Here is a 24711-nt window from a genome sequence, read left to right as displayed (position 1 = left end):
GATAATTAAAATCAAAGCAAAGGATGATGGGTGACAAAACACTATACTCTATAAATCACCACACTGATGAAAAACTAGTGTCAGAAAATAAAACTAGGGAAAATGACCAGACACAGACAGTGTTTGATCTTTGAAAAAGTACATTATAAAGTTGTTTTTCTTTCACATAGTGGAGGAGTTGTGCACAAACGGGCCTTTTAACCTCTTTATTTCTGCCCAGTGTATCCTGTGGATGACACTGTTAGCAGAGATTAGGGCCAGCTACATAAGACAGAGGTCACTAAAGGACTCAGTTGTAGGGAGGTGAAAATAATACACAGCTACACAGGTTGGTCAGATGTGGCGATGATGATGTGACACTGACAGGTGTCTTGGACAATGACTGCTCAGAGATCTTCTAATCCATCCCTTCCTTATCTTCATTTTTGAGCTTGGATGGTGATCAAAAATCCTGGGTGTCCATGAAGGAAGACTGACAAACACGTAAAATCAAGAGAAACGACTACAAAATAAGACATGTAACTACTACAACAATAAATTAATGCAAAAATATGGCCCAAGTACGTGACCAGATTTTTTTGTTTCATTCTCGCTGGAATTCCACATTGAATAGAAAGATCTTTCATAAAAAGATATAAAATAAATAAGCACTCTTTCCCTTTATTGAGTAGAAAAAAAGTTGCACGGCGTGCAGGCCTAAGAGGAGAAAGAGCAATAGGAGGAGTATCTCCTCTTCTTTGGCCTTCGTGGTCAGAAACACACACACACACACATGCTGGTGGGTCAGTGTGACCCTCTCAGAGTGGCTGCTGCTGGTCCTCAGTACACCCAGTTCACTGGGACCCACTGGGGTTCACTGCACAGTTTGTCCACAGCGGCCTGTAACGTCTCAAAGGCCTTGTCCAGGTTGTCGTTGACGATGGTCAGGTCGAAGTAGTGGCTGTAGGCCCTCTGGATGCGGGCACTCTCATCCACCGTCTTCCTCAGGTCCACATCCTGCCAACACACAAAGGACAGGTGAGCTGTGGAAGCACATACAAGCTGGTGATGTGAGATTCCCTACAGACGCCTGCATTACTGCACAAAGGAATGAAAGAGTCAGTGGCTGCAGGTAGGAAAATGAAGAGCGACTGAATGAACGAGTGGTAGTATGTGATTTGAATAACTTTTAACAGGCATTTTGCAGCTGAAGAAGGAAAAAAAAAACAGCTGCTTTATGCTACTTTACTCTTTTACTCCACTATTTCAGAGGAAAATATTGTAGATAAATTTATAGATAGATACTTGTAACTTAACATTTTACATTAAAAAAATGATGATGGAATTATATTGTTTGTATTGATTAAAACACCCAACAAAATATAAAGTGAGCTCCATGTCAACCCAGTACAAGATGAAAATACACGTTAATTTATGAATACCAATGATGCAATAATATAATATAATATAATATAATATAATATAATATAATATAATATAATATAATATAATATAATATAATATAATATAATATAATATAATATAATATAATATAATTAATATAATAATACGGTGAGAGGGAAAAGTAAAAGGGTAATTTTGCTTTTACTGTTGATATTGATTTCAATTTGACCACAACTTCTGCTAGGTTTACTGCAATAAAACTTTGAAAGTAGGTCTTTTGCTTGTAATGGAGTATGTTGACAATGCGGTATTGCTATGTGAATATGTGAATGTATAATCAGGTGCCCATGTGTCTGTTTTTCTTTTTTTGAGTGGCTTAATGTGGGTAATGTAAACACATCAGCAGCTGCGTGTGTGTTTGTGGACACAAAAGATGTGCGTGAGTGTTAACCTACCGTGAGTTGCTTTGTTGTGATGCCTGCGTCCACCACAGCCTTGTGCATGGCCTTGAGTGTATCAAAATCTGGCGCCGCAATGAACACCACGTAAGGCATGAACTCTGCTGTTTTCAGTACTTTCAGAGCCTGGAGAGAGACGCAAGAGGTCAAACCAGTACGTCTGTAACACTGCGAGGAACTTATGCTTTGAATTATTTCTAATTCCCAAATCAACCTCTCCTGTCTCATCAATTTAAATGTCCCCTCCTTATTATCCGATAATGCCAAATTCTCTCTCAACACTGTAAAATATGTATCAAATTCACCCTCAGAATGTCTAAACTTTAACCCTATGTAAGTTTTACTGTCCTCAAACCGTCTCTTACCTGTGGGTTGACATCCAGGATGCAGGTGCGTCCTGTGGCCACCACCTCATGGATGGATTCGATCTTGGTGCCGTACAGGTTGCCGTCATACTCGCCGTGCTCCAGGAAGCGGCCGGCCTTCACATCCACCTCCATCTCTGTCCTGCTGGTGAAGTGGTAGGAGTTGCCGTCCAGCTCGTCATCACGGGCTCGCCGTGAGGTGTCTAACAGAAGAAATTCCATTATATGTTTTGATTGGACATTTGTAAAACTTAAAAAAAAAATGTGTTAGGGTGTGAGAGAATTTAGAAATACAGACAAAAACACGGCAGAACGTACATGGTATAGTTGTGCCGAAACGGGTGGGCTGAAGGACCATCAGTCGGTTTTTGAGGCTGCGTCGACCCACGCCCTGTGCACCAATCAGAACCAGCGTCTTTCTCTGGAATGGTGGCACTTTTGCCACTTCCTCATAGATCTGCAATTCATGTCTGTCAAACTCTGTTTAAACACAGGCAAATTATACTGTTAGCTGATCAAAGAATAAGATAATGAAGATGTCAGCTAATTGTCGACAGCGTAAAGAGTTTTCTGACCTGCATTCTTGGCTGTCAGGTACATCATCTTCTTCTTCTTCTTTCCAGCTATGGTTCCACAAAGGATCCCTGCAAAACAACATTGAACATTCATGCACTCGTACATGTTTGCAATTATGGCATTTGGTCAAAGGGGGGCAGGCATGGACCATTTTCTGAGTGTTGAAACCATTGGCTACCCAGGCATTTTCATCATAAATCAGTTTCCTGTGGTAAAAGCAATAGAGAAGTGACAGAGTTCTGGAGGCGAACCAGTTGACAGACATTAAGCCAATTCACCTTTTCGCCACCAGCATTGCTAAAGACAGAAACTGGAGACTTGAGTTTCAGCTCTAACGAAAGCACTGTGTTTATACAAAACACCAACAAGAAATGTTTGCATTGACCGACCTGATCCATCAAAGTCTCGAGGGACGAAAGCTTTCCTCTTCTCCTCCAAGAACTGACTGGGAATCAGTCCGGTAGCACCACCCACCACATGACATGCCTGGCACGGATTAAAGCCCAGTTCCTAGTTAAGTCTTGAAAACGTTTTTGTTCCTGTGATCTTCAATGACAGAAACATAAAGGAAAGAAATGGCTGAAAGCTCACCTGCCACCAGTTGGGATCCTCTCTGTTGACAATCTGAAGGATGTCGCCTTTCTTGAAGGCCATCCCTGCCTCTCGACAAGGGATCAGGTTATCATTGGCTGGGTTGTAGTCAAAGTATGGCCTCACATAAACCTGTGATGACACATGCACAGTTTTGAGTCTTTGCAGGAGTTAACTCATACCTATTTAGGGGTTTTTGTGGCCATAGGGACGTTTGACGCACTTCTAATAAATTAAAAAAAATCTGGGCGCTTGTCGACGAAACACACAGACATACAAACTAGCAAAACAAAGAGGCTTGAGCTCAGCGCGCTGTCTCACACACTGACAGAGTAAGAGTGGCTCATTCACACCCATTACATTCCACGTCCCACACTGCATCCGACACAGCTGTTCACGCTGCGCCAGCAATGGAGACTTTTGCCAGGAATGGTAAGTGCTCTGGCCGACGTATTAGATTAAACAAGCAGCCAGAGGAAGCAATAAAACAAGCCAGTAAAGTATACTGTGCAGCGCGCCCTGAGCCACAGAGCAGGATGTGATTTTGCATTATGTCTCATTCAGTTTTACTGCTGTTCATTCAATTTCAGCCAAACAAGCATTTCCAAGTGTATGTCTGTTTGTTTAGGATGCACAATATCTTCAGGATCTTTCTACTCTGGAGCCATGACTGGTAAAAGAAATTGTGCTGCATGCATGAGGGAAAATTACTGTACTTTCCATGTGAGGTAGCACGAGATTACAGGAAGCATGTGTGTTTGTGTGTGTGTGTGTGTGTGTGTGTGTGTGTGTGTGTGTGTGTGTGTGTGTGTGTGTGTGTGTGTGTGTGTGTGTCTGTGGAGTGTGTGGAAGAGACAAAAACGGCTTGTGTGACCTAGATAGCATGTGGAGTGTTATTAATAGGGCTCCAAGGGTTCACATTCCTGCGCAGGGGATTGTGGGAAGGCCATAGGAAAGACCACCAGCCCCGTACCACTACCCGACATCTGCCATTCATTACATACTTGTGCATGCTTCTGTTTACATCATCATCTCATATGACATTTGTGTGTGAGTGTACCTGTGGAGGTGCAGGAGCGTCTCGGTAGCTCGGGAGTATTTTCAGCGTGATTCCTCCGCTGCAGTCTTTGAGCATCTCCTGCAGCTCGGTGGGGTTGTTGCCGACGTCCTTCCCGTTCACTTCCTTTATAATGTCGCCCACGTGGAGCAGGCCCTGCCTGTCAATCATGCCGCCGTGCAGGATTCTAGCAATGACCAGGTCGTCTTTCTCCACGCGAAATGTCACGCCCTGAGAGGAAGGAGAGGGAGCAGGAGGAAGTTTATCCTCTGATATCGGGTTTTACATACACACCCTGTTTCACCCATCTTCAACCCCCATCCCACTGTTCTGACATGTACTCACACACTTAATGATTCACTTAGGTATTCATGTACTCAACCACTCCATTCTAGCAGTATACACACACGCACGCACACACACACACACTTTCAGTCAGCGTCTGACTCTGCTCACCAGTGGCTCTCCGGCCTTCTTTCGGATGCCAATCATGCGCACAGCATCGGCCTGCATGAGAGCGCTGTTCACAGCCGCGTCGTTGGCCGTCTCAGCCGGTGGCGGGACTTCGTAGCACTTTGAGGCCACTATGTCATGTGCCTCCAAAAGAGACTGAGAGCGAGAAGGACACGGTGAGAGAGAGAGCGAGTGACGATGCCTGAAGTCAGACTGTGTACGTTTTGAAAGAGGAAAAAAATTCTCGCTCTTACAAATGAAAAGTTGAATCCATAAGCAATAAAACAAACCTTTGCTCAGTTCAATACAGTCAGTGGTTTTGCTATTACACCCTTACTTGGTCTCGTATGAACGGTAACTTTAGGTTGCTAATGTTAGCCAATATTGGCAAACTTTATATTTCTGTGCAACTGACATTACTGAGCCAATTTGCTGACTTTATGTCTCCTCTGTGTGTGCTACTGTTACACTACATTTTAGTTTTTACAATCATCCTGTTCCAAGTTAAAAAAAAAAACTGATGATAACGGTATGTGGTAGAATACTCTGTCAGATGGTAGAATGGTGAAACGGGACAGTGGGACAATTAGAGATACGAACAGTCAACTCAAGGGCTGACAGCAGAGCAGAAGCCTTTACAGACACGGAATAACAATCTAATTTGCAAATGTGCAGCATCTGTAAGTGAGAACAACGCTGTTTAAATAACAAATTTCCACCCGGATGTGCCTTCTCACTAGCATATTTAAAGTTGTGGCTAAAAAAACCAAAAAACTAATCGTCTAATGGCATAAATCCCAAATATGGATTACCACCAAAATCCATTCAATTAATTCTTGGTTCCCTGAATATCCCTACACAGGCTTTCATCCAAAGCTGTTTCTTCATATACTATCGGGACTACTTTTAAAATACCTTACCAACAATCAAAGAGACAAGTGACAGAAATCAAACAAGTCTATAAACTCACACATTCAATATGTGATGTAATATCTGTTTCCCTCATTCCCTCTGTCTTTTCTGCCCAGCTTGCCTTTCCCTCCCTCCCTGTCTCTCCCTGTCTCTCCCTCTCTCTCTCTCTCAGTAGGTCAACAGAGTCTTATCCTCCAGCTTACAGCACATAGGGCGCTGATTAGTGCACAGGCTTCGCTGGGCTCTGAAGTCTAACTCCTATTGGTCTAACCTGTGTAAAGCCCCTGGCAGGTCTGGGGATAGAGGTTAGTGTCCTACTGATGCATTAGGATGGGATCCAGAACATCAGCTCTGAGCTACTGTAGCTACAGTCAAAACATTACAAGTACAGGCTGCGTTTAACATTTACTATTCATTAAACCAGTGAAGGAAAAACATCAGAGCCAGTACCTAGTTCACACGTTATCTTATTACAGAAACGGTTACATTCATTTTTGCTCAAAAAAAGGGGGTGCTACAGACATGACTTGAAAAGCTTTTGTGAACTGGCTATATGTGAAGTTACTGTCAACAGAGAGCAGCAAATTTAACATCTATTTATAATGTCAATCAGTGGTATTACATGCAAAGAAGCTGCAATAATATGTGATAAAAAAGCTGTTTAAAGTAGTGTCACTGGGCACCTGTGCATTACTTCCCAACCTGAGTTAATATTCAATCCACTAGCAGCACAGAAATCATGTCTTGTTTACCTCATCCCCAGAGCAACGATTTAACATGCAGCATATACTCTGAGTGGTGCGGTATGTGTGTGTATGAGCGTCGAGTGTTCATCGTCTCACCTGGAAGTGTGGCTCCTGTAGGATCCTGGACAGCTCGGCCGCGCTGTCATCTTTAACCTTGAGGTTGTTGATGTCGCCCAGGATCTCCGTCACCAGCTCCACATTGTTGTCCTGCACCGCCTCCAGCTTCACTTCCTCAAGTTGCTCGTGAGCCTGGGGGAGACAGAGAAGCTCAGGGAGGGAGGGTTTCTTATCGATGCAATGAACTGAGCTAATTTTTGTTGTGTAGTAGTGACTGCTGACATTATATTGGATTTTACATATAGCGTAGAGCTAATTTACTGTGGGACTTATTTAGCTGTATAAGCAAGCCACTGTCTGTCCCATGGTACACTGTTGAAAGTCAAATGAGTATTTGTTTTTGTGCCGTTATCTGTCATCTCTACAACTTACGGCGCTGCGGGGAGCAGCTGAATGGTGCAAAATGAGGACAGTCTGTCTAGCAGAAACTACAGCTGTCCTCTAACTGAACTCAGTGCACACGAGATATCGAACAGCAGTGAAGATGTGTGTTAGAGCGTGTGGTTTGTGGGCAAAGGCAATATATAAAATGTCAGTTAAAAAAAAAAAAAAAGGTACAATAGGGTAAAGCTACTTGTTACTGACAGTATGTATGCATTTGTATAATTCCTCTGTGTGCAAATGCACTGTGCACTCTGTTAGTCAAAGCCTTATTGTCCTTCAGCACCTCAGGCACAGCAAGCAAAGCACTGCTGGGTGCAGCGGGCGGAGGCTTCGGAGCCGGCTGGTGTGTTAGACTGCTCACTGCTGCTCACCCCGAGCTATGTGTGTGTTCTACCTTAGCCAGGGAGCGTACAATGGGACTTTCCATGATGCCGCGCAGGAAGAGCAGGTCGATGTCTTTGGCGCCCGTGGAGGTGGGCAGCTCACCCAGATTATCCAACACCTGCTGCATGGCTGGATGGACAGGTCGAAAGACAAAGATAAAGACAGAGACAGAGAGAGACAGACAGAGAGAGAGAGAAAGAGATAAGAAGAGTAGCCAAGCGTGAAAGTCATACAAAGCACAAACACACAACAGTGTTGACTATGCTGCAGCAGCTAGAGGGAGAGAAGCAGTCACTGCTTAATGAATGTCAGTGTCATCCTCTAACTTTGGTGTTACTCAGTAGCATATTGCAAAAATGGGCAGAAAATGCGACAAAACTACGTGACAAGTTCTTTGATATGAATATCTAATATATCATGGCAGGGAAAGTGCCTCCCTTAAAACAAAAAAAACCTGAGACCTTGATCTGCCATGACTGCAGTCCATTCACTCTCTTCATGCAGAGCTTGAAGGTTCAAGCAACGGCCTACACACAATATATACCATAAAATATATGTTAAAGCATAACAAACTCCAGGTATCCAGGGCTAAAGTTGTAAGAAGGTTCCCTGACAAATGAACTCTGCAGAGTCTTGCACATTGTGCTCACAAACAGAGAGCGGGAGAGACGAAGGCTGTAGGTGTCAGCCAGCTAACGCCCTAATGCCAGGGTCTCAAAGCCCATGTAAGCCCGTTTAAGACACTTAAAGCCCTGGGAACGTGTGCGTTTCTATGTGTGAGTTTGTGTGTCATTATACACTTATGTGGGTGGTAAATATGCCCAGTCAGCACTTGTATTCAGTTGATTCACTCTCATAATTTCTCTATTTTTTGCTCTGCTAGCCCATTATTACTCTGTAACTCTAGCTAATGTCCTATGTCACAAAGTCAAGTCATAGTCTAATACTTCAATCTCCTATTTGAAAAAAGTGGCACATACTAAATTGTTGCCTTGGAAATACAAATATGAAAATGCTGCCGTTGTTTGTGGTGTTTTATGGGTTTGATGTGTGTACTGTCAAAATGTTAAACAACTTGCCCTTCCAAAAAAAACAAACAACAACAAAAAAAAAAAAAAACACATGTAAATTTACATTTACTCATTTGGCAGATGCTTTTATCCAAAGCAACTTCCAAGTGAGACAGCCAACGGTTCAGTGTCTTGCCCAAGGACATTTTGGGACGCAGACAGGAGGAACGTGATAAATTCACACGATAGATGCAGTTTCAGATATTTTGCATGGGAAATGAACACATCATTTAACAGCATTTCACACGGCCATTTCACGTATCGGTATCTGCGTTTGTGTGACACGCCATAGAGTGTAGGGAATGGTGCACTTGTTCTCACATGTAAAAATATGAATTTCACACTCGCTTCTTTTGTGGGGGTTGGATAGTATTTTTCATCCAAAATCTATGTCTCTATTTTAGATCGAATCTCATTCTACTTTTTATGGTTTATAGCACAAAAATTGCCACATCACTTAAACTAAATCTTGACGGTGTAATTTTTGTAGCTTTTATCATTTATTCCTCATACATACAGGAGTTACACAGTTATATGATTACGAAGGAAGAGATTGTAAAAATACAATTTATCTCACAGTGAAGAGAAGACCTCCCTGTGGCTTGATCACAACTGAGCAGAGAAAGACTGCATAAACAGCAGGCTCCATACAAAAACAAACCTTAAATATTTATGATCCTCTTAAAGAAGGACAAATGGATAGGAGGGAGGTTAAACTGCACTGCAGACAATAAAACCTGTATATCCATAAAGCGATATACAGTATTTATTTCTGGACAACACAGAGACACAATCTAAAGCTCCGTTCAGATATACAATAGATGGTATGATCAGGATATTAAGTTTCTGCAGGGACCACACACGATCCTTCAGAGCAGAGCTATAATTGTAGTAAAGGCATCCACACAACCCCAGAACCATAAACAAGCATTAAAACACCAGCTTGCTTGCAGTGCACTCACTCACTCACTCACTCACACTTTAATTAAAATTAGTCATGGTACAACCCCCTGAAATTTGAAGAATTATGTGTTTTTTTTTTTGGATTCTTCAAATTTTCACATTTAAACATTATAGCTTGTAGGAGTCTTGAGTAAATCGAAAATGTGCACAGCTGTCCTGTTTGTGTGAAAGAGAGAAAGAACATTCATACGAGAGGCGTCAAAACTAACTTCACTAACATACTTGAACACAATCTCAAAAATACACAGACATAAACGCTGTCTCCAACCACCGTACATCCAAGTTTTTGTGCTCTGTCTGTCTGTTGACCTTTATACCCACTTGGTCAGCTCATTGTGTCATCGTGTTCTCAACCACAGGAATGTTTGCTCACCCCCCCCTCCCCACCCTGCCACGTGTACTTGTGTGTACGTTACTCATCTCCACCAGCAACCACAGCATGCTTCTCCATCTAGTGAGAGATTGGAGATGAACTAAAGCCTCCTACCAAAAAGTCTCTATAATCCTATGAAATATGGCATGGTGATACAACCACCTACCAGCCTCTTCCCAATCCTGGCCTGAAGAAATTGTAAAAGCTAACAGATTACGGCACTGGACAGTGTACAGTAGAGTGTTTTGTTTTTCAGGCTGATTCATTCATCTACATAATGAATTATCCTGCTTACCTGCTCTTAATTCCTCCCTCTGTGGCACTCTGTCTGTCTGCAGTCTCTCTTACCGTGTGACCGCCGCCTCTGTGTACACCTACCAGACTGTGTGGTTTGAATGCCAATGCAGAGACTCCTTGCTTAAGAATTCCTAACTCTGTTTCTCAAAGAACGCGAGACAAATCCGCAGAGAAAAGACCTGGCAACCTGTATTATATGTGGTATTATTATTCTTTAGCTTTCGAGATGGAGATCAGAGAAGCACCGTGACTGGCACAAAAGTAACATCACCTATAAAAAAATATATACTTCAGTGTATTTTTTTCAGTAGTGAAGGTGAAGAGCCGAACCACCTGCAGGGAAAATGAGCAACTCTTACAGAAGAAGCTCCTCTAAAGGAGAGATATACAACCTTACTTGTACCCCAGGGGATACTTCTGCAGTTGCCAGATGGTATGTTGTAGACTAGCTGTACTAATTTGAAAAAATATAAATTACATTTTGATTGGAAAAAAATATCCATATATTGAGTTAGCTGTAACATCTGAACTGTATACACGTTGAGATTGAGAATGTGTGGAAAAACTAGTCAGCAAAGGACCAGACTACTCTATTACCCTTAGCTTAGGGTAATAAATAAACAGATAAATAGTTAGCTAAAAGTAGTGGATAAACACTTAAAATAGTGAGCCACAACTTGTAGTTCATGGATAAAAAGCTTAAATAGTTAGCATTAACTTAAAGTAATGGATAAATGGTTGAAATAGAAATCTAACTGAACAGATAAACAGTTAAAAATAGTTAGCTAAATGGCTACATAGTTGACATAACTGAATTTATCAGAACAGTTAGCTGAAAGTCATGGATAATTGGTTGAAATCTTTTGCCACTCCTAAGTGATAGTATTATAAATGCAAACATGACTAAATCAGCCTAAATATTTACAGTTCAAATACACAGTATTAATATTGTTAAACAACATCCAGTTTAAAATTAATTCAGATGAACACAAGTGTTGATGAAGGGGTAGCTACTTAAATTCATCTGACATTGGTGCGGGGGCACGATAGACATTACGGGTTCGGAACCACTGCTCTAAAGGATGGTCAGATCATCTACATTTAAAGATAACAGAAAAATCTGGTAGTGTCATCACTCTGTAGGAGTTACCTGACAAGCAATACTGCTTTCTGATTATAAATGTTAAATGAAACCATTTCATCAACCCCTGCATCGCAAATTTCAAAACAAAAAGACTACAGTATCTCTCTAAATCTGAATATGTGACACCTCGCCTCCTCCTCTTTTCCTCACCTCCAGGCGTATCTGTTCCCTGGGTGGAACGAATGGCAGGGGGCCCCTCCGCGCCAGGCTGTCCCAGGGGCGTCACCTCCTCCTCCTCCTCCTCCTCCTCCTTCCGAACCCCATTAGGACAGGCATCCTCCATAGCTGTGACCATCGCCAAGCCCTCCTTCTTCCTCCCTTCTGCCACAAGTATGCTAAGGCTAACCACTAGTAAACCACCAGTAGTTTTTTGCAACTATGTCTTCTGTCCTCCAATCCTCTTGTCTGGCACTGCTGCCCCTCTAAACTCCCAAAAAACACAGAAAGAGAGAGAACAGAGGAGAAAGAGAGAGAGAGGGGGGATTGAGGACAGAGAAGGAGAGAAACAAAGAGACACAAAGAGAGCGACAATAGAGTGGGATTAAGATCAGAGGATATTAAGAGACAAGGTGGGAAAAAGGAGCGGAGAGGAGGAGGAGGAGGCAAGATAAGGGGGAGAAATTTAAGAAAAAGGGAAGGGGCTGTTGTGAAAATGGGTTCAGAGAGAGAGGCATGAAGAGAGACAGAGAGAGGTAGGTAGGAGAGCTGGATCGCATACACAGATGTGGACATGCATTCAATGCTTGTCAGTCCCGTCCCTCCACTCTGGCTTTAATACCTTCCCTTCCTAACCCCCCCCCCCTTGATAACACACATACACACACACACATAATCCACAATCCTCTCCTGCTGTTGAGAGCTAGCTCAACTACCCCTCCTTGTGTTTGCCCGACCCCACCCAAAGTCAAGTTGCCCCCCTCTTTTCTAGAAGGAGGCAGACACGCACAAACACACCAGTTGAATGTGCTATTATGTAAGTAATCTTACATAAGTGTTACTGAAAGGGGCCTGACCCTACATTCCCTTTCTTTCCCTGCTTCTTTCTCTCATTCGCATTGTTCAAGGTTTGGACACCCCGCTGCAGCAATGTGCAGAGACTCTGTGTGAGCAGATTGTGCTCATACATATTCCCTCAGTGGTTGCCCACCTCCTTAAAGCAGCATGTGCCAGCCTAATGGGAGCTTTTTCTCCCTCTCCAGTTTTTTCTTTCATCTATGTCCCTGCTTAAATTAATGTGCCCATACCACCTTACTTCTTGCTATGTAAGTGGATTTAAGGTGCTGACAGGATTATGCACATTTTTGGGGCCGCAATTTGAGCTTCTCCACTCCTGAGCCTAAAAACATTTGGGAAAACTACTAGGTGCAGTACTTTCATAGAAGGAACCTTGTTTTCTTTTTAAAATGATTTTCCCTAGTGCCTCATTTCATATGGAGATGATGGAAACGAATAATCACTATACATAGAATAAGCATGAACATTTTACATCAGGGCAGTCTTGGAAATAATGGCAACAACAGCCTACAGCCATGCTAGCAGCTCTGTCAGTCTGTACTTGGGTACAGTGTTTAGCATGTACAATGTTTACCATGTTCATCATCTTAGTTTAGCATTTTTTATGGTACAGCTGAAGCTGCTGTGAATGTCATTAATTTTGCAATTTTTTTGATCAAAAACCAACACACAGATGGAAGGTCAGAGGATCACCAAAGTTATTACAATGGGAAACAGGAATGTCTGTATGAAATTTTGTGCCAATCCATCCAGTAGATGTTGGATAAGTGAGAATCTTGACATGCTGGTAGCACTAGATGAAAAGTCAGGGGTTTACCAAAGTCTTTAGGACTCATCCTCTGGGGACAATGAAAGGCTAAACAATGGCAGCCCGAGACATTTCAGTCCCGACCAAAGTGACTGGCCGACTGACTGAGGGACCAAAATTGACATCCCTACAGCCACGCTGCTGCATCTGCTAAAAACCAAGCAGCCAGAAAACCCCTTGAGCCACTGCAAATATGAGTGTTGTATTTATAATATGACATAACACAACCCAACTGCAAAAGCTCAGCAGAATTTTTTCTCGGTTGTCCGTCTTGCAACTGTTGCAATATCAAGACTGCCAGAGGAAAAGCAAAAGAGGCGAATAATCTAAAACAAGGCTCCTCCCCTTCGCCACGCATCAAGAAGCCCCTCCCACAACGACACAGCTGTGCAAGGAGCAGATCTGTAGGCTTTAATCCACCCTGCAACTCCATCCTCAACACTACCAGTCAACCCCTCCCCCAACAGTGGGATTTTAATCTGGCCACGAAAGCACAGGATTACCGAATCTCTCTCTCCCGTTGTCATCATATCCAGAGCTCAAACATCTCTACAAGGCTAACATTGCTGGTTTGGCGATAGTTGAAATGGCTTTTAGCAACACACTGAGTAGCTACCACTGCCTTTGAACCAAGCATGATCAGGAGCAAGATATTTTCCCTTTGGGCATCAATACAATGTTTCAGTACATTTCCCCCCCACAGAACTAAAGGCAGTTCACAGCTTTTTATCACACACACAAGTCTTTCCTCCAAAATGCCAACCTAAGTGTTCCTCTTTAGAAATTAAAAAGACGAGAGCTGATTTCACACTGAGTTTGACTGAGGCAGAGCAGCTGTGTGAGAAGAAAAGCACTTAGGCCATAACAAAACATCGTGGGAAGTCAACACAGATTTTAGGAAAACAAGTGCTCACCAAGCTCCAAGTCTATGACAAGTAAAATAAGATTGCGGTTCAATTAAATTAATGGGTTTATTATTCAGCAATAAGCCAATTTCTGTATGTAAATAGCACTGAGTAAAAGCACACTGGTATTTGAAAAGGCAGGAGAAGGCCGTATGAATAAGAACTCTGTACCTGTGATCAGACTTTAACATATATATCAGCATGTGGAGATTCGACAAAGTCGAAGTCTGACAAATATTATACATCAGACTTTACCCGCACTGACAGAAATATACTGGTACCCAACAGGGGCAAAAGCGTACCTGGTGTGCTTTCAGCAAGTTACACTCAAGTAGGATTCATAGGCAGTAAATGAATATATACAGATCTTTCTTGTATAAAATCCTTGAAACTTCAATTTCACTGGTTTAGATTAATATGAGCATCTTCCTTCATGTACAAAAAATGCTTTATTAACCTTGAAATCTGCATTAACATAGAACACCCATAGGAAAACCAGCTGCTTCCTAACTTCCTTAAATGTGATGTTTTTTTAAGAGCAGTGATGAGGACATCTGTGCTTCGGGGACTGGCAGTACTCCCACTGAACTGACAAAATCATGTCAGCATGCAGAAAACATTTTGCTAAATGTCTCCAGGGAGTCGGTACCAACCAAGAGGCGAGGAAGACATTGTGTTTACCTGTGCCAGTCGGTGTAGCCCAACCCCAGTCCTACTGGCTACTCATCAGTCGACTGCGAAGACCTGGAGGGAGAAAGAGAGGGGGAGAGACGTGTGAAACTTTTGTGAGGCTCATCCTCTTGCAAGAGGGGTGCCCTGTTTGCAGACTAAGGCTGCTTTTTCGTTCAGAGCGACGCGCGATCCACTGTCCTCAGCCATTAAAGGATGCCTGCGTCATCAGCTGGCACGGCGCCATCAACGTAGTAGACGGCCACTATTCTCTGAAAGTAATGACTAAGCAGTATGCATTCAGGCCTAGAAAGACTCCTCTCTCACAAACTCGCTCATGCATATACACCATCACTATGTTTAGTGTGTCAAGTTTTAATCTGTTTGGTAAAGCTTCATATTATTGGCCAATATTACCTAATCAAGGATTTAGATGTCGGCCAATAAGCAAGAACAGATACAGCAATTGCAGAAAGCAATGCTCAAGGGAATTTAGAAACAATTTGGTCATTCCTATGTTGTTTGTCTAGCAAAAATATCTTTATAATACTTTGTATAATGAGTTGAAAGTGAAAGTGACTGTGGAAAAACCATTGATCCTACAATTGATGGATCTTTGCTAGGAACTTGCATTTACGTGAAAAAAAATGAAATAATACCAGCCAAGTATTGTTATCAGAATTAGCTGACAATTATTTTAGCATTCAACAATATAACATTTGTCCTCGTCAGGAGAACAATGACCTGCCATCCTCATCTTTTAAGCCAACACTGACAAACCATAGTGAGTTTTACCATCAGTTACGTGGCAACTGAGCGAACTACATCTGCTGATGAAGACCATGAAAGCTGATCGAAAGCCCCGGAACGACCAAGTAAGTGGACCTCGATTTGAGATTGTCTACTGCTGTTTCAAGGTCAAGAGTGAACTGTCAAACTCAAATCGGGCATTTCAAATTTCTGCATTAGCCACAAAACCTTTGTTTCAGAGGCCATTTCCTTTATAATTAAATGTGGAAATGACAGAACCCCTACTCCACTGCAACACCCCCTGCCCCACTGTTCGATGTTTAGAGCACCATCTGTCTAACAGAACTGGAAAGTCTGGCGGCTCTAAACCCATTCATGCTGCTCTGAATAGCCATTTTGAATAGGACCATTAGAACATGCGAGTCAGCAAAAAAACAATGAAACTGTGCGATTACAAATAACTGATGCCTGCACTCACCCACAGAGCAATAGATTATCACTCTTACATGCATCATTTCGTTCAGCCTCTTTCACCCTCCCTCTATTTCTCCATTTCTCTCACCCTGAGCGAGTCACTACAAGTCACAAGCTCTACCTGCTGACTCGGCATGTAAAAGCATCTGCTAAACGTCCTTAAATGAAGAATATTTCTCAAACACGGTCAGGAGGAGATCACACTGTCCACTTCCCCTTTGACCTTCAGCTCCTCTCATAAGTGTGGGTCATAGCAACACACGCACAGTCAGTGCAGTTCCCAAGTGCTAAAACATTTGCAAGGCGATCACAAAGCACTGAAGAAGACTACTCATCACTAGTTAACCATTATCCCCTTTTGCTGTACTGGGGTCTTTTCACCCCTCATGCTAGAGCTAATTGGACGTTCATTGTATGAGAAGAAGAGAGAGTAAGAGAGAGAGTGAGAGGTCGATTCATTATGCAACACAGATTACAATCAGGCTTGGCACGCTCATTGGAAGTGAAAGATATCCTTTGGAAGAATGTTAATGGAGCCAAAACCACCAGGGCGATCCCTCACCAAGTCATCCGCACCACAGAGCAGGAGCCGGGCCAATCAAATGTCCAAATGAGGAGGGAGGAGGAAAAACTGATCAGAAAAGGGGAAGGGACGGGTCACAACCTGATTTTAGAAGAATGTATAAAAAGGAGCAGAAGGAGAGGGATAATTTCTGGGGAAGAGTGTTAGAGCGAGAGGGTAGGGAATAGATAAAAGGCTCATTAGGAGTCATGAAGAGGAAGAGAAAGAGAGACGACTCCTCAAAGATTAAACCGAGCTGTGGGAAAAGCCTCTCAAGTCATGGGGGAATGAGAGGAGGGGAGGGAAGAGAGGAGAGAGTCTCGACAGAGAAAAGAGTGGTGTGAGAGGTTGTCTGAATAAAAACACCTTCGTAATCTGTTCCACTCTTTATAGAAACTGTCAGGTAACTGGTAGTTCCTGCAGTGATAGTTGCGTGAGAAGAAAAATATTTTTGTATCTGAATGTGCACGAATAGTTTCTGAGAATTTGTTTTACATAGAATAGATCTGGAGAGTTTGTGCATGCATTTATTTGCATGCACAAACCAGGTCATCTCAAAGACTAGGAACTGGCTTACAACACGCAATTAAATGTTTCACCAGACAGGTCAATCTATCTCACGGTGAGTATAACAGTGAGCACGCGCTGGACTCAGAATTCCCCCGATGTCCCATTACCTCCACCGCTGTCCACTCCTGTTTCCTCCGCCTGGGACAGAGAGAAAATCACAGGAAGGACCAGCCGCCATTGGCTGGTCTGTGCGAAAGAACAAACCAACAAAAGCCCTCTGAGTGCCCCCGATTGCCAAGCACTCAGATGACGGACAGCTCATAGCAAGGGGATTATGGGGGGAATCAGAGGGTTTGTTTTTATACAAAACATCATCGCTATCTCGCACACGAAAACACACTGATGTGTGTGTGCATAGGCACGCTATTAAAAGCACGGACAAACATCAGCAGGCCGTGGGGTTTTTAATTCCTCCAGTTCTAGTCACGCTAGCAGGGAAATCTCCCCCCTACCCCCGACTCAGTGTCTCATTGAGCACAGTTTGTGAGTTTATATTCTCGGATGGAGTAATATGCTACATCCCTTGGGGTCAAGAAACACAAATATACACACACACACACACACACACACACACACACACACACACACACACACACACACACACACATACACACACGCACACAGTCAAGGCCATAGGGCATCCATCCTGGAAGAACCATTCAAATCATGTCTATATGTTCTCTCCACCTCTATTCTCCCTGCCTGAAACACACTCTCTGCCCTCGGAGAGCAACCGTCACTCTCAGTTCCTTTCAATGACTTGAGAATCACAAAAGGAGGCCAGTGAGCTCTGTGTGCTGCCTGGGAGTCCAGATGTCACTTCATTGGCTGACTCCAGGGGTAGCAAGGAGCAATTTGTAAACTTTCCTGAGCACTGAGCTGCCGCGTTCCCTGTGTATCACACCATTGTGGTAGTGAGCACTGCAGGGAACAAGATATTCAAGGAATTAGCGTGTACTTACATGTAATGACACGTTTTGACTGACTACTCATATAACCAACCCCCCTTAACAAACCCCATCTTGCCGTGCCTCTCACCATCACCCTCTGCCTCCAGACAAACCCTATGTAGGTCACTCCATGTCTTCACACGGCCGCGCTATAAGAGGATTATAATGCTACTGCCGAGATGGCCACCTTAGCAGATCAATATCTACATAATATTAATCACAACTGTATTTTTTAGCCAGTTATTGCTCTATTATTGCTGCAGCTGTTGATACTGCTGTCAATAAAAAGTTGATCAAATCAGCTCAGTTTCTCCAAATCCACCACAAGTGGTGAGAATGCAGCTTTATCCACCTTTCTGCTGATTCATGCTTATCTCAACTCTTCACCTGACACTGCAATCTACACTACCACCATTTAACACAAACATCAATTGTTGCATCAGTGCACATTCCCAAATCACATTCCCATGTGATGACCTGATTCCCCTCCTCGGTGGTGGGATGTCTGTGCTTTGCCATGCAGCTTGGCGAAGCTTAGCATATGATTACACGGCCGTCCCCAGCTCGTCAAAATCCTACGGCACCACAAATGCAGCGTTCTTAATAATGAGAACCTCGTGACATAATCTGACCTGCCACATGGCTGCACCTGCTCCTTCTCAGTCTCTGAGTCTCTGTCTCTGTCCCTTCCCAGCCTCCTGTTACTGATCATTAGTCTTAAGGAAAAGAGAGGGAGGGGATGAGGGTGGCAGAAGTGATGCGCCAGCACTTAACACGACTGCTAAGTTTAAAAATGAGAGAACTGATGTCGTGTGATGTTGGATGGTAAAAAAAGTGATGTGTGGGGCGAGAGGGAGGAAGAAATAAGGAGAAAAAAACAAGAATCAAAAGAGTCCAATGAGTGTGTTTGACTTTTTTTTGTATACCGGTGAGAATTACAAGCATAGTCCTATGTATCTCCTTTGATAGACACAGGGCTTTTTTGTTCTAACCCACTAGCTGGAGCTCCTCCAGTAAAAATGAATGATCTTAATGCATGAGTATTCAGCAGAAAACATGCTGATTATCTCACATACATGCTTATTCTGTCATCCTCCCCATTCTCATTGTTTTTTTTTTGTTTTTTGTGGAGTTGAATGAAAATCCAGCATCAAAGATTCAACATTTTCTTTCTTATATCAGGCAATGATAGACAAAGGAGGTGTTTCCTACATAACATCAAACTGTCTTATGCTACATAGATTATTTTATTGTTTATCTGCAGTGGTATGCCCCTTTAAGGCCTTAGTGTTGGATCAAATCTGGTGAATCAGCACTATAGGCTGCAGCAAAAACGGCCAAAGACTTTTGCCTTCTCTTGCCTGGTAGCAAATCTGACACATTGCTCATTTCAAAATAATGTTCCTCTCTTTATGGGTTAAGCATTGAGTTGTGTATTTTCTCGACAGAGATCCAATTAGCTTGTGATAACTGTTGTGGGGTCATTTGTGTGTTAACAATATAGGGAGTTGCAACCGAGTGCTGGGAAGGGAGGGTTGAATGTAGGTGTGTACATAATGTGTTGTTCACAGCTAGGATGTTTGAGTCACTCCGGTCTGTGAGCTTGTGTATTTATGTGTGGGTGTGTGTGTGTCCCTTTATCTGCCTCTCTCTTGCGCGACCCTTCCTCCTTTTTCTCTGTATCATCCCTCCCATAGCTGCGTTTTAATAATGGAAAAGTAGATGCTTCTGGGTGTTGGATTTGGACTCACTGACAACTCTCATATTTTCCAGCATCAGGAGCGTGTGTTTTGAAATTCTTGTTTTCCCCCGCCCTACTGACAGGAAGGAATGCGCTTTTGAGGGCTGAGAAGTCTAACTAATTGAATAGCAGAACAATAAAGGTCATCCTGGATCCTGACTCAAACGTCGTACTGGATATCCCTGCCCTTGGGGTTGCAGATTTACTCTAAAGCACTAAACTGTCTCTGTCTCCTTCCCTTCCTCCTTTTGTTCCTCTTATTCGATTCATCAAATCTGATTAGGGCTTATTATAAATCTGAAAGGAAGAGAGGAACCATAGTTTAGATGCAACAAGATCCATGCAACCCCTCTCGGTGGTCTGGTGGCCTCTATAGCCCCTCCCAGGAAGGATCCCCAAGGATATTGCGTATGTGCATGGGCTTCCCCCATCACGTGCGGAAGGCTAAACAGCTTATAAACCTTTCGAAGTGACCCTGTGCTCCTCTCATCAAGGAAGTCCCAGGATTCACTGAGAGCTGTAGCCGGTTATGATATGCGGGCGGTTTTATGTTTCCTTTAAGTGCTCCCAGAAAGCGGTTCTGACATAGTGCACTATCGTTAGATGGTGCACTCATACATCTCAGCGGAGGACAAAAAATAAAAATCAATAAGACCGTCTGGCTGCGCCTGGGGTCCGCCAGCCTGTGCCAAGCCACTGGTCCCCTTCTCCGTTTTCATTCAGCATCAGCTAAATGCAAATAATGCTTTGTCGAGAGCCTTTTTGTTGTGAAAGTTTTTCTAGACAACAAAATAAGATAAACCCCCCCGCTGTGTACGACTTGTTGTCCTAGGCTAGTTAAAGCATCTCTCTCTCTCTCTCTCTCTCTCTCTCTCTCTCTCTCTGTCTATCATTTCGGGACGGCGGCGCGTTCCAGCCTCTTGATCCTGTCCGCACTAAAAACCGGCAGCTCTTCCCACCGGTCTTCCCAGTCATGAATCTACGCCACGGTTGGTGACGCACGGCCACGTCCGTGCGCCAGACCCGCGCGCTTGAACCGTGCGCCAGACCCGTGCCAAAAGGCTTGCGATGTTTTGGCTGAGCAGACAACTTATGTTCACACCGATCTCGCCACACGTGCGGCCATTTTTTAATCACCCATCCGAGCCATTGTGGCTTGCGCACACTTACGACTACAACCCATCCACTGAATCCTTCCTCGTGATATGCAGGAAAAAGGGAGAGGAGGCGTCCGACTCCACAGCGGGCGCCCAAAGCAAACTGAATTCTGCCTGAATAAAACCTGTTCTCGCGGCACAGCGGGCTCTCCGGGGGGCGACCCTCCCCTCCTGTCAAACTCTACTGCACCTCAACACCGCCAAGTGCCTTTGTCTCCCGCTGGAGAGCCCGGGCATGAACGCATTTGAAATCTACCCATCGCAAGATACGACCGCGGGCCGTGACTTACCTGTGAATCGTGCCTGTGAGTTCGCCGTAGTCCACCCGACCGTCCCGGCTGGACATTCAGACCCCCCTCAGCTGTTTGTCCTGGTCCCGCAGCAGACTACCAGAGAACACGATGCCAATCAAACCGACACGCCCCGCCCCCCCGCGCCTGACGCCATAGAGCATAGACCAATGGCAACTGGGATTCAACCCTCGCTAAGTGAACGCATATTGTATTGTGCGTAGCTTATAGTATCTTCTTTCTATCAAACACTCGTCCATTCACATAAATAGACTACATTTTAGCATTATTTCAAAAGCAACTTGTAGGCTATGGATGTTAAAGCAGGCTACCACGGAAAAGTCTGCCCAGACTATGACGCTGCACTTTCTTAAGTCAATGGACGCCATCGCTTCCATACAACTATTTTAGAAGCACGAGATTGTTTACTCGTTTGACAACAAGTACGGCTCCACAAGGCCACGTTTATGCCGACGCCGGCGGAGAACTTTTCGGCTTTTATCAGAGTCCAAGTCTTCAGCTGGGAGAGAGTGGTGCATGTGTCAAGTCTTCAATTCCTGGCTCGGGTCTCGTCAATGACGAGGTGTCACTGTTTTCTAATGACTGGTTCTACACTTAAGGTAAAACCTCGGGCCACTGCATGGATGCCAATAAGTCACCCTCTGAATGTTTTTCTCCTTCTCTGGGGCAGCCTGTCCCGTCTCCATTGCAGACTCTTGAGTCTGCTGTGTCTCGGAGCTGCTCGAGTTATGTTCTGCGGGCTGGTTCCCCGGCAGGTTGCGGCGGGCGAACCACTCGCGTAGCTGCACTAATGCTCCGGAAAATGCCATCTCTCCCTTCGTTCAGCTTCGGAGTAGCTACTTATCCTTACGGCCGCAAGAGAGCGCCGTTAGCTGCCCTGATGTTTTCTGACCATGCGGGCTCTTGCTGGATCATTCATGCTTGTTGGACCCAGTTTAAATGCACTTTGCCTGCACTTGCCCCATTATCCAGTCCCGTAGGGCGACATTAGCCTGCGCAGTCGTCGGTTTCAGCCGGGAGGCAAGGTGTGCCACATTGCCAAACTCAATCTCATCTTGAAGGGGGACATCCAGCAAACAGTGTTTGAGATTTTGTCATGTGGCATTCAGGACCAGCGATCTCTCTAAATTGACAGTTGGCTGCCCCATCTTGATTAATTCATCATGCAGAATATGCATGATTGGGCTTTTCCAGTAAAGTCTGCTGAGCATTGCCCGGTTCTGAAATTCTGAAAACTCAAATTACACAACTCTGCAATATTTTCCATGGTTTAGTGAATCAAATTATCAAAAAGGATCCAACTGTCATACATTTAGCACATCAAGTAGATGCCAAGTAATACAGTCCTTCGAACGATGATTCTTTAATAGCACAATTATACAATACAATCAACATGCCCCTCCCCCATTTGACCTTATGTTTCACAGATGATAACTCTGAATAAACTATGTACAACTTTATGCCACATACTATAAGCAGTTTCGACTGTAGCTGATGGTTAAGGAGGAGGGGTGGAATATATGTGGCGGCTCATAGAGGTAAAAGGGGGCAGAGGCAGGGTGGTCTTTTGGCGTAGGAGGGTACGAAGTGACAGATGTGTAGAGGTCAGAATGTCTGCAGTGGCGGGCCGGCAGTGAGGTGGAGCCAAGGCTGATGGCAGCATCACCACAATGATGGGTCGTATCTGGTGCGAGAGGGGCAAAGATCAAGGATCAGCTTCCTGTGAGTGTTACAGAAATGTTGTGCTTATACACTCACAGTAACACTCACAGACATACCTTGACTGTGGAAGCGTGTCTGTGCTTTCCTTTAACAGCAGCTCTGAGACCAGTGTGTCCAGAATCTCAGGACTGGACCTCTTCCCATACCTGAGAGAAACAGAGAGACAGATGGACAGACAGACATTATTTATTATTATTTCTCAAGCTGAGGAGAAGCTCAACCTTTAGGCTGTCAAAATAAAAATAAAGAATAAAAAATCAAAGAAAAAAAAGAAGAGCTTGGCTCGGTCACAGGGAAACAAATAACTGAACCCATTACTCTGCATGTCCTCGTGTCACATCACCAATTACAAGTGAACACAGTCGGACCGAGACCCAGCAGGCACAGACAGGAGTTGAATCGCAGGTGGTCATATTTCCCTTTCTGTCCCTCAGATGATAAGCTGTGCCGGTGTGCTTGTCCCCCTGGGTGGCTAAATGCCTGCCGCGGCATCCAAGCCCCCGACATTCGGAATAAAGCCGAAAACTGTGGGTGGTCTGACACGGCATGCTGGCCGTGGCAGTCACTTCTCCTCAGGTTTTTTTTTTTTTTTTTGCCCGCTCTGTGACGAGTGAGAGGGAATAACGTAGGAGAAGGTGCCACCAAAAGCACCAACAGCAACAGCAGCAAAAGTGGATTTATGGATATAATCCCCATTTTGTTGATGACCATAACGATGTTGAGGGAAAGTGCCTCTAAAGAGCAAATTTTCGCATTAAATATATTATTTTTTTCTGGGGAACCTATGCCATTCCAGCCATGAGCACAACCAACCTGCCAAAATTCAAATACTGAAATGCTACAGCGTTAAGGGATTTAGCAGAAAATGGCCGAAAGTTGAAGGATATACTGAAGGACCACTGAACTTACAAATATTTTTTTTTTCAGCTGATAGCTACCATCTCATTACATGCAGAACTCTGAAATATTGAGAAAATGATAGAATCAAATAAAGAAGAATGGACTGCAATATCGTGGCCGGTGGGCACTCTCTTATCATCAATTCAGTCGTTTTGGCAGGAAAATGATTGCAAAGTAGTCCTTGAAATCAAATTAAAGCTGAACCCAAATGACCCTTTAAGAGCACACTCCTTCTGCTCTGCTGTACTGTCTTGTGTCCTCTGCCGTGGTATTCTTGCAGAGAGCCGTAATTAGTCCGCCTACCTCTGTCTCGTGATGAGGTTGATGTAGTGTCTCAGGGCTGAGTAGTATTTGGCCAGCTCCTCCGCCGGGGCGTCCTCCCCGGGGTTCTCCGGTTTGACCGGGTATCCCTCCGTCAGGGCGCTCAGGCAGAGCAGCGCCCACAGCAGGAACCCCAGAGTCCCCAGCCAGCTCACCAAGTTAGGATGCATCTGGCGGCGCAGTGGAAAAACTGTTAGTCTGTCTCACATCATTGGACACTTGTGTCACCGTTTTTTAAATGAACTGTAACTCTTTACCGAGCTCAGACTTTTCATTCTTAAGCTCTGAAGCCACTGCTTGAGGAACACATTTCTAGTTGGTGCGGGGGAAAAAAAAAACATGCAAACATAATTACTAGTGATGGGGCTCCGCAAATCATCGGGACTTTTGCAGCTGCTTACACAGCATCAAAAGTCAGGTAGGGAGACTTAAAACAAGTTTAGAATTTCACGTCAGTATTTTTGGTAAGGCAAATGTCAAGATACTTACAATTCCCAGTGGGTCAGAGGGAGATTTGCGCGCTGTCCGGTGACGTCTCTTCTGCTCCTCCGGGCGCTTGGTGTGCGCTGGGTTTTATATCTGTG

General features: G+C 44.0%; 2 protein-coding genes across 5 annotated transcripts; both read right to left on the bottom strand.

Annotated features, from left to right (window-relative positions):
- Positions 1-635: 635 nt before the first annotated feature.
- pals2b (protein associated with LIN7 2, MAGUK family member b) lies at positions 636-21779 on the bottom strand. Of its 3 annotated transcripts, none has more exons than XM_040121690.1 (14): positions 21164-21777; positions 14682-14744; positions 11424-11695; positions 7437-7555; positions 6638-6790; positions 4887-5039; positions 4434-4661; positions 3374-3505; positions 3172-3268; positions 2782-2850; positions 2525-2686; positions 2207-2409; positions 1839-1967; positions 636-996 (listed from the first exon to the last, which is right to left on the bottom strand). In XM_040121690.1, the coding sequence occupies exons 3-14, from the start codon at positions 11566-11568 to the stop codon at positions 820-822; spliced, it is 1767 nt and encodes a 588-aa protein (XP_039977624.1). In that variant the 5' UTR covers positions 11569-11695; positions 14682-14744; positions 21164-21777; the 3' UTR covers positions 636-819. The 3 variants fall into 3 exon arrangements, with proteins under 3 accessions (XP_039977624.1, XP_039977625.1, XP_039977626.1); XM_040121691.1 differs by having other exon boundaries at positions 7455-7555; positions 21164-21766; XM_040121692.1 differs by lacking the exon at positions 11424-11695 and having other exon boundaries at positions 21164-21779.
- A 764-nt stretch (positions 21780-22543) lies between these two features.
- Positions 22544-24711, bottom strand: npy (neuropeptide Y). Of its 2 annotated transcripts, XM_040121730.1 has the most exons (5): positions 24617-24660; positions 24385-24439; positions 24110-24297; positions 22963-23052; positions 22544-22868 (listed from the first exon to the last, which is right to left on the bottom strand). In XM_040121730.1, exons 2-5 carry the CDS (start codon positions 24400-24402, stop codon positions 22847-22849), a joined length of 318 nt encoding a protein of 105 aa, XP_039977664.1. In that variant the 5' UTR covers positions 24403-24439; positions 24617-24660; the 3' UTR covers positions 22544-22846. The 2 variants fall into 2 exon arrangements, with proteins under 2 accessions (XP_039977664.1, XP_039977665.1); XM_040121731.1 differs by lacking the exon at positions 24385-24439 and having other exon boundaries at positions 24617-24711.

Source organism: Xiphias gladius, chromosome 24 (assembly GCF_016859285.1).
Source record: "Xiphias gladius isolate SHS-SW01 ecotype Sanya breed wild chromosome 24, ASM1685928v1, whole genome shotgun sequence".
Taxonomy (NCBI): Eukaryota; Metazoa; Chordata; class Actinopteri; order Istiophoriformes; family Xiphiidae; genus Xiphias; species Xiphias gladius.
Note: the sequence above shows the minus strand (reverse complement) of the source record. Positions and strands in the feature narration are given on the sequence as shown.

What these genes read in the sequence shown, in the direction of transcription:
- pals2b (XM_040121690.1), bottom strand. Translation starts at nt 11,568, where the DNA reads ATGGTCACAGCTATGGAGGATGCCTGTCCTAATGGGGTTCGGAAGGAG. An exon ending in TACAGGAGCCACACTTCCAG is followed by an intron (nt 5,040 to 6,637) that starts GTGAGACGATGA and finishes TCTCGCTCTCAG; the next exon opens with TCTCTTTTGGAGGCACATGA. An exon ending in CCTGACAGCCAAGAATGCAG is followed by an intron (nt 2,687 to 2,781) that starts GTCAGAAAACTC and finishes GTGTTTAAACAG; the next exon opens with AGTTTGACAGACATGAATTG.
- npy (XM_040121730.1), bottom strand. An exon ending in AACCTCATCACGAGACAGAG is followed by an intron (nt 23,053 to 24,109) that starts GTAGGCGGACTA and finishes TGTTTCTCTCAG; the next exon opens with GTATGGGAAGAGGTCCAGTC. An exon ending in GACACGCTTCCACAGTCAAG is followed by an intron (nt 22,869 to 22,962) that starts GTATGTCTGTGA and finishes CTCTCGCACCAG; the next exon opens with ATACGACCCATCATTGTGGT.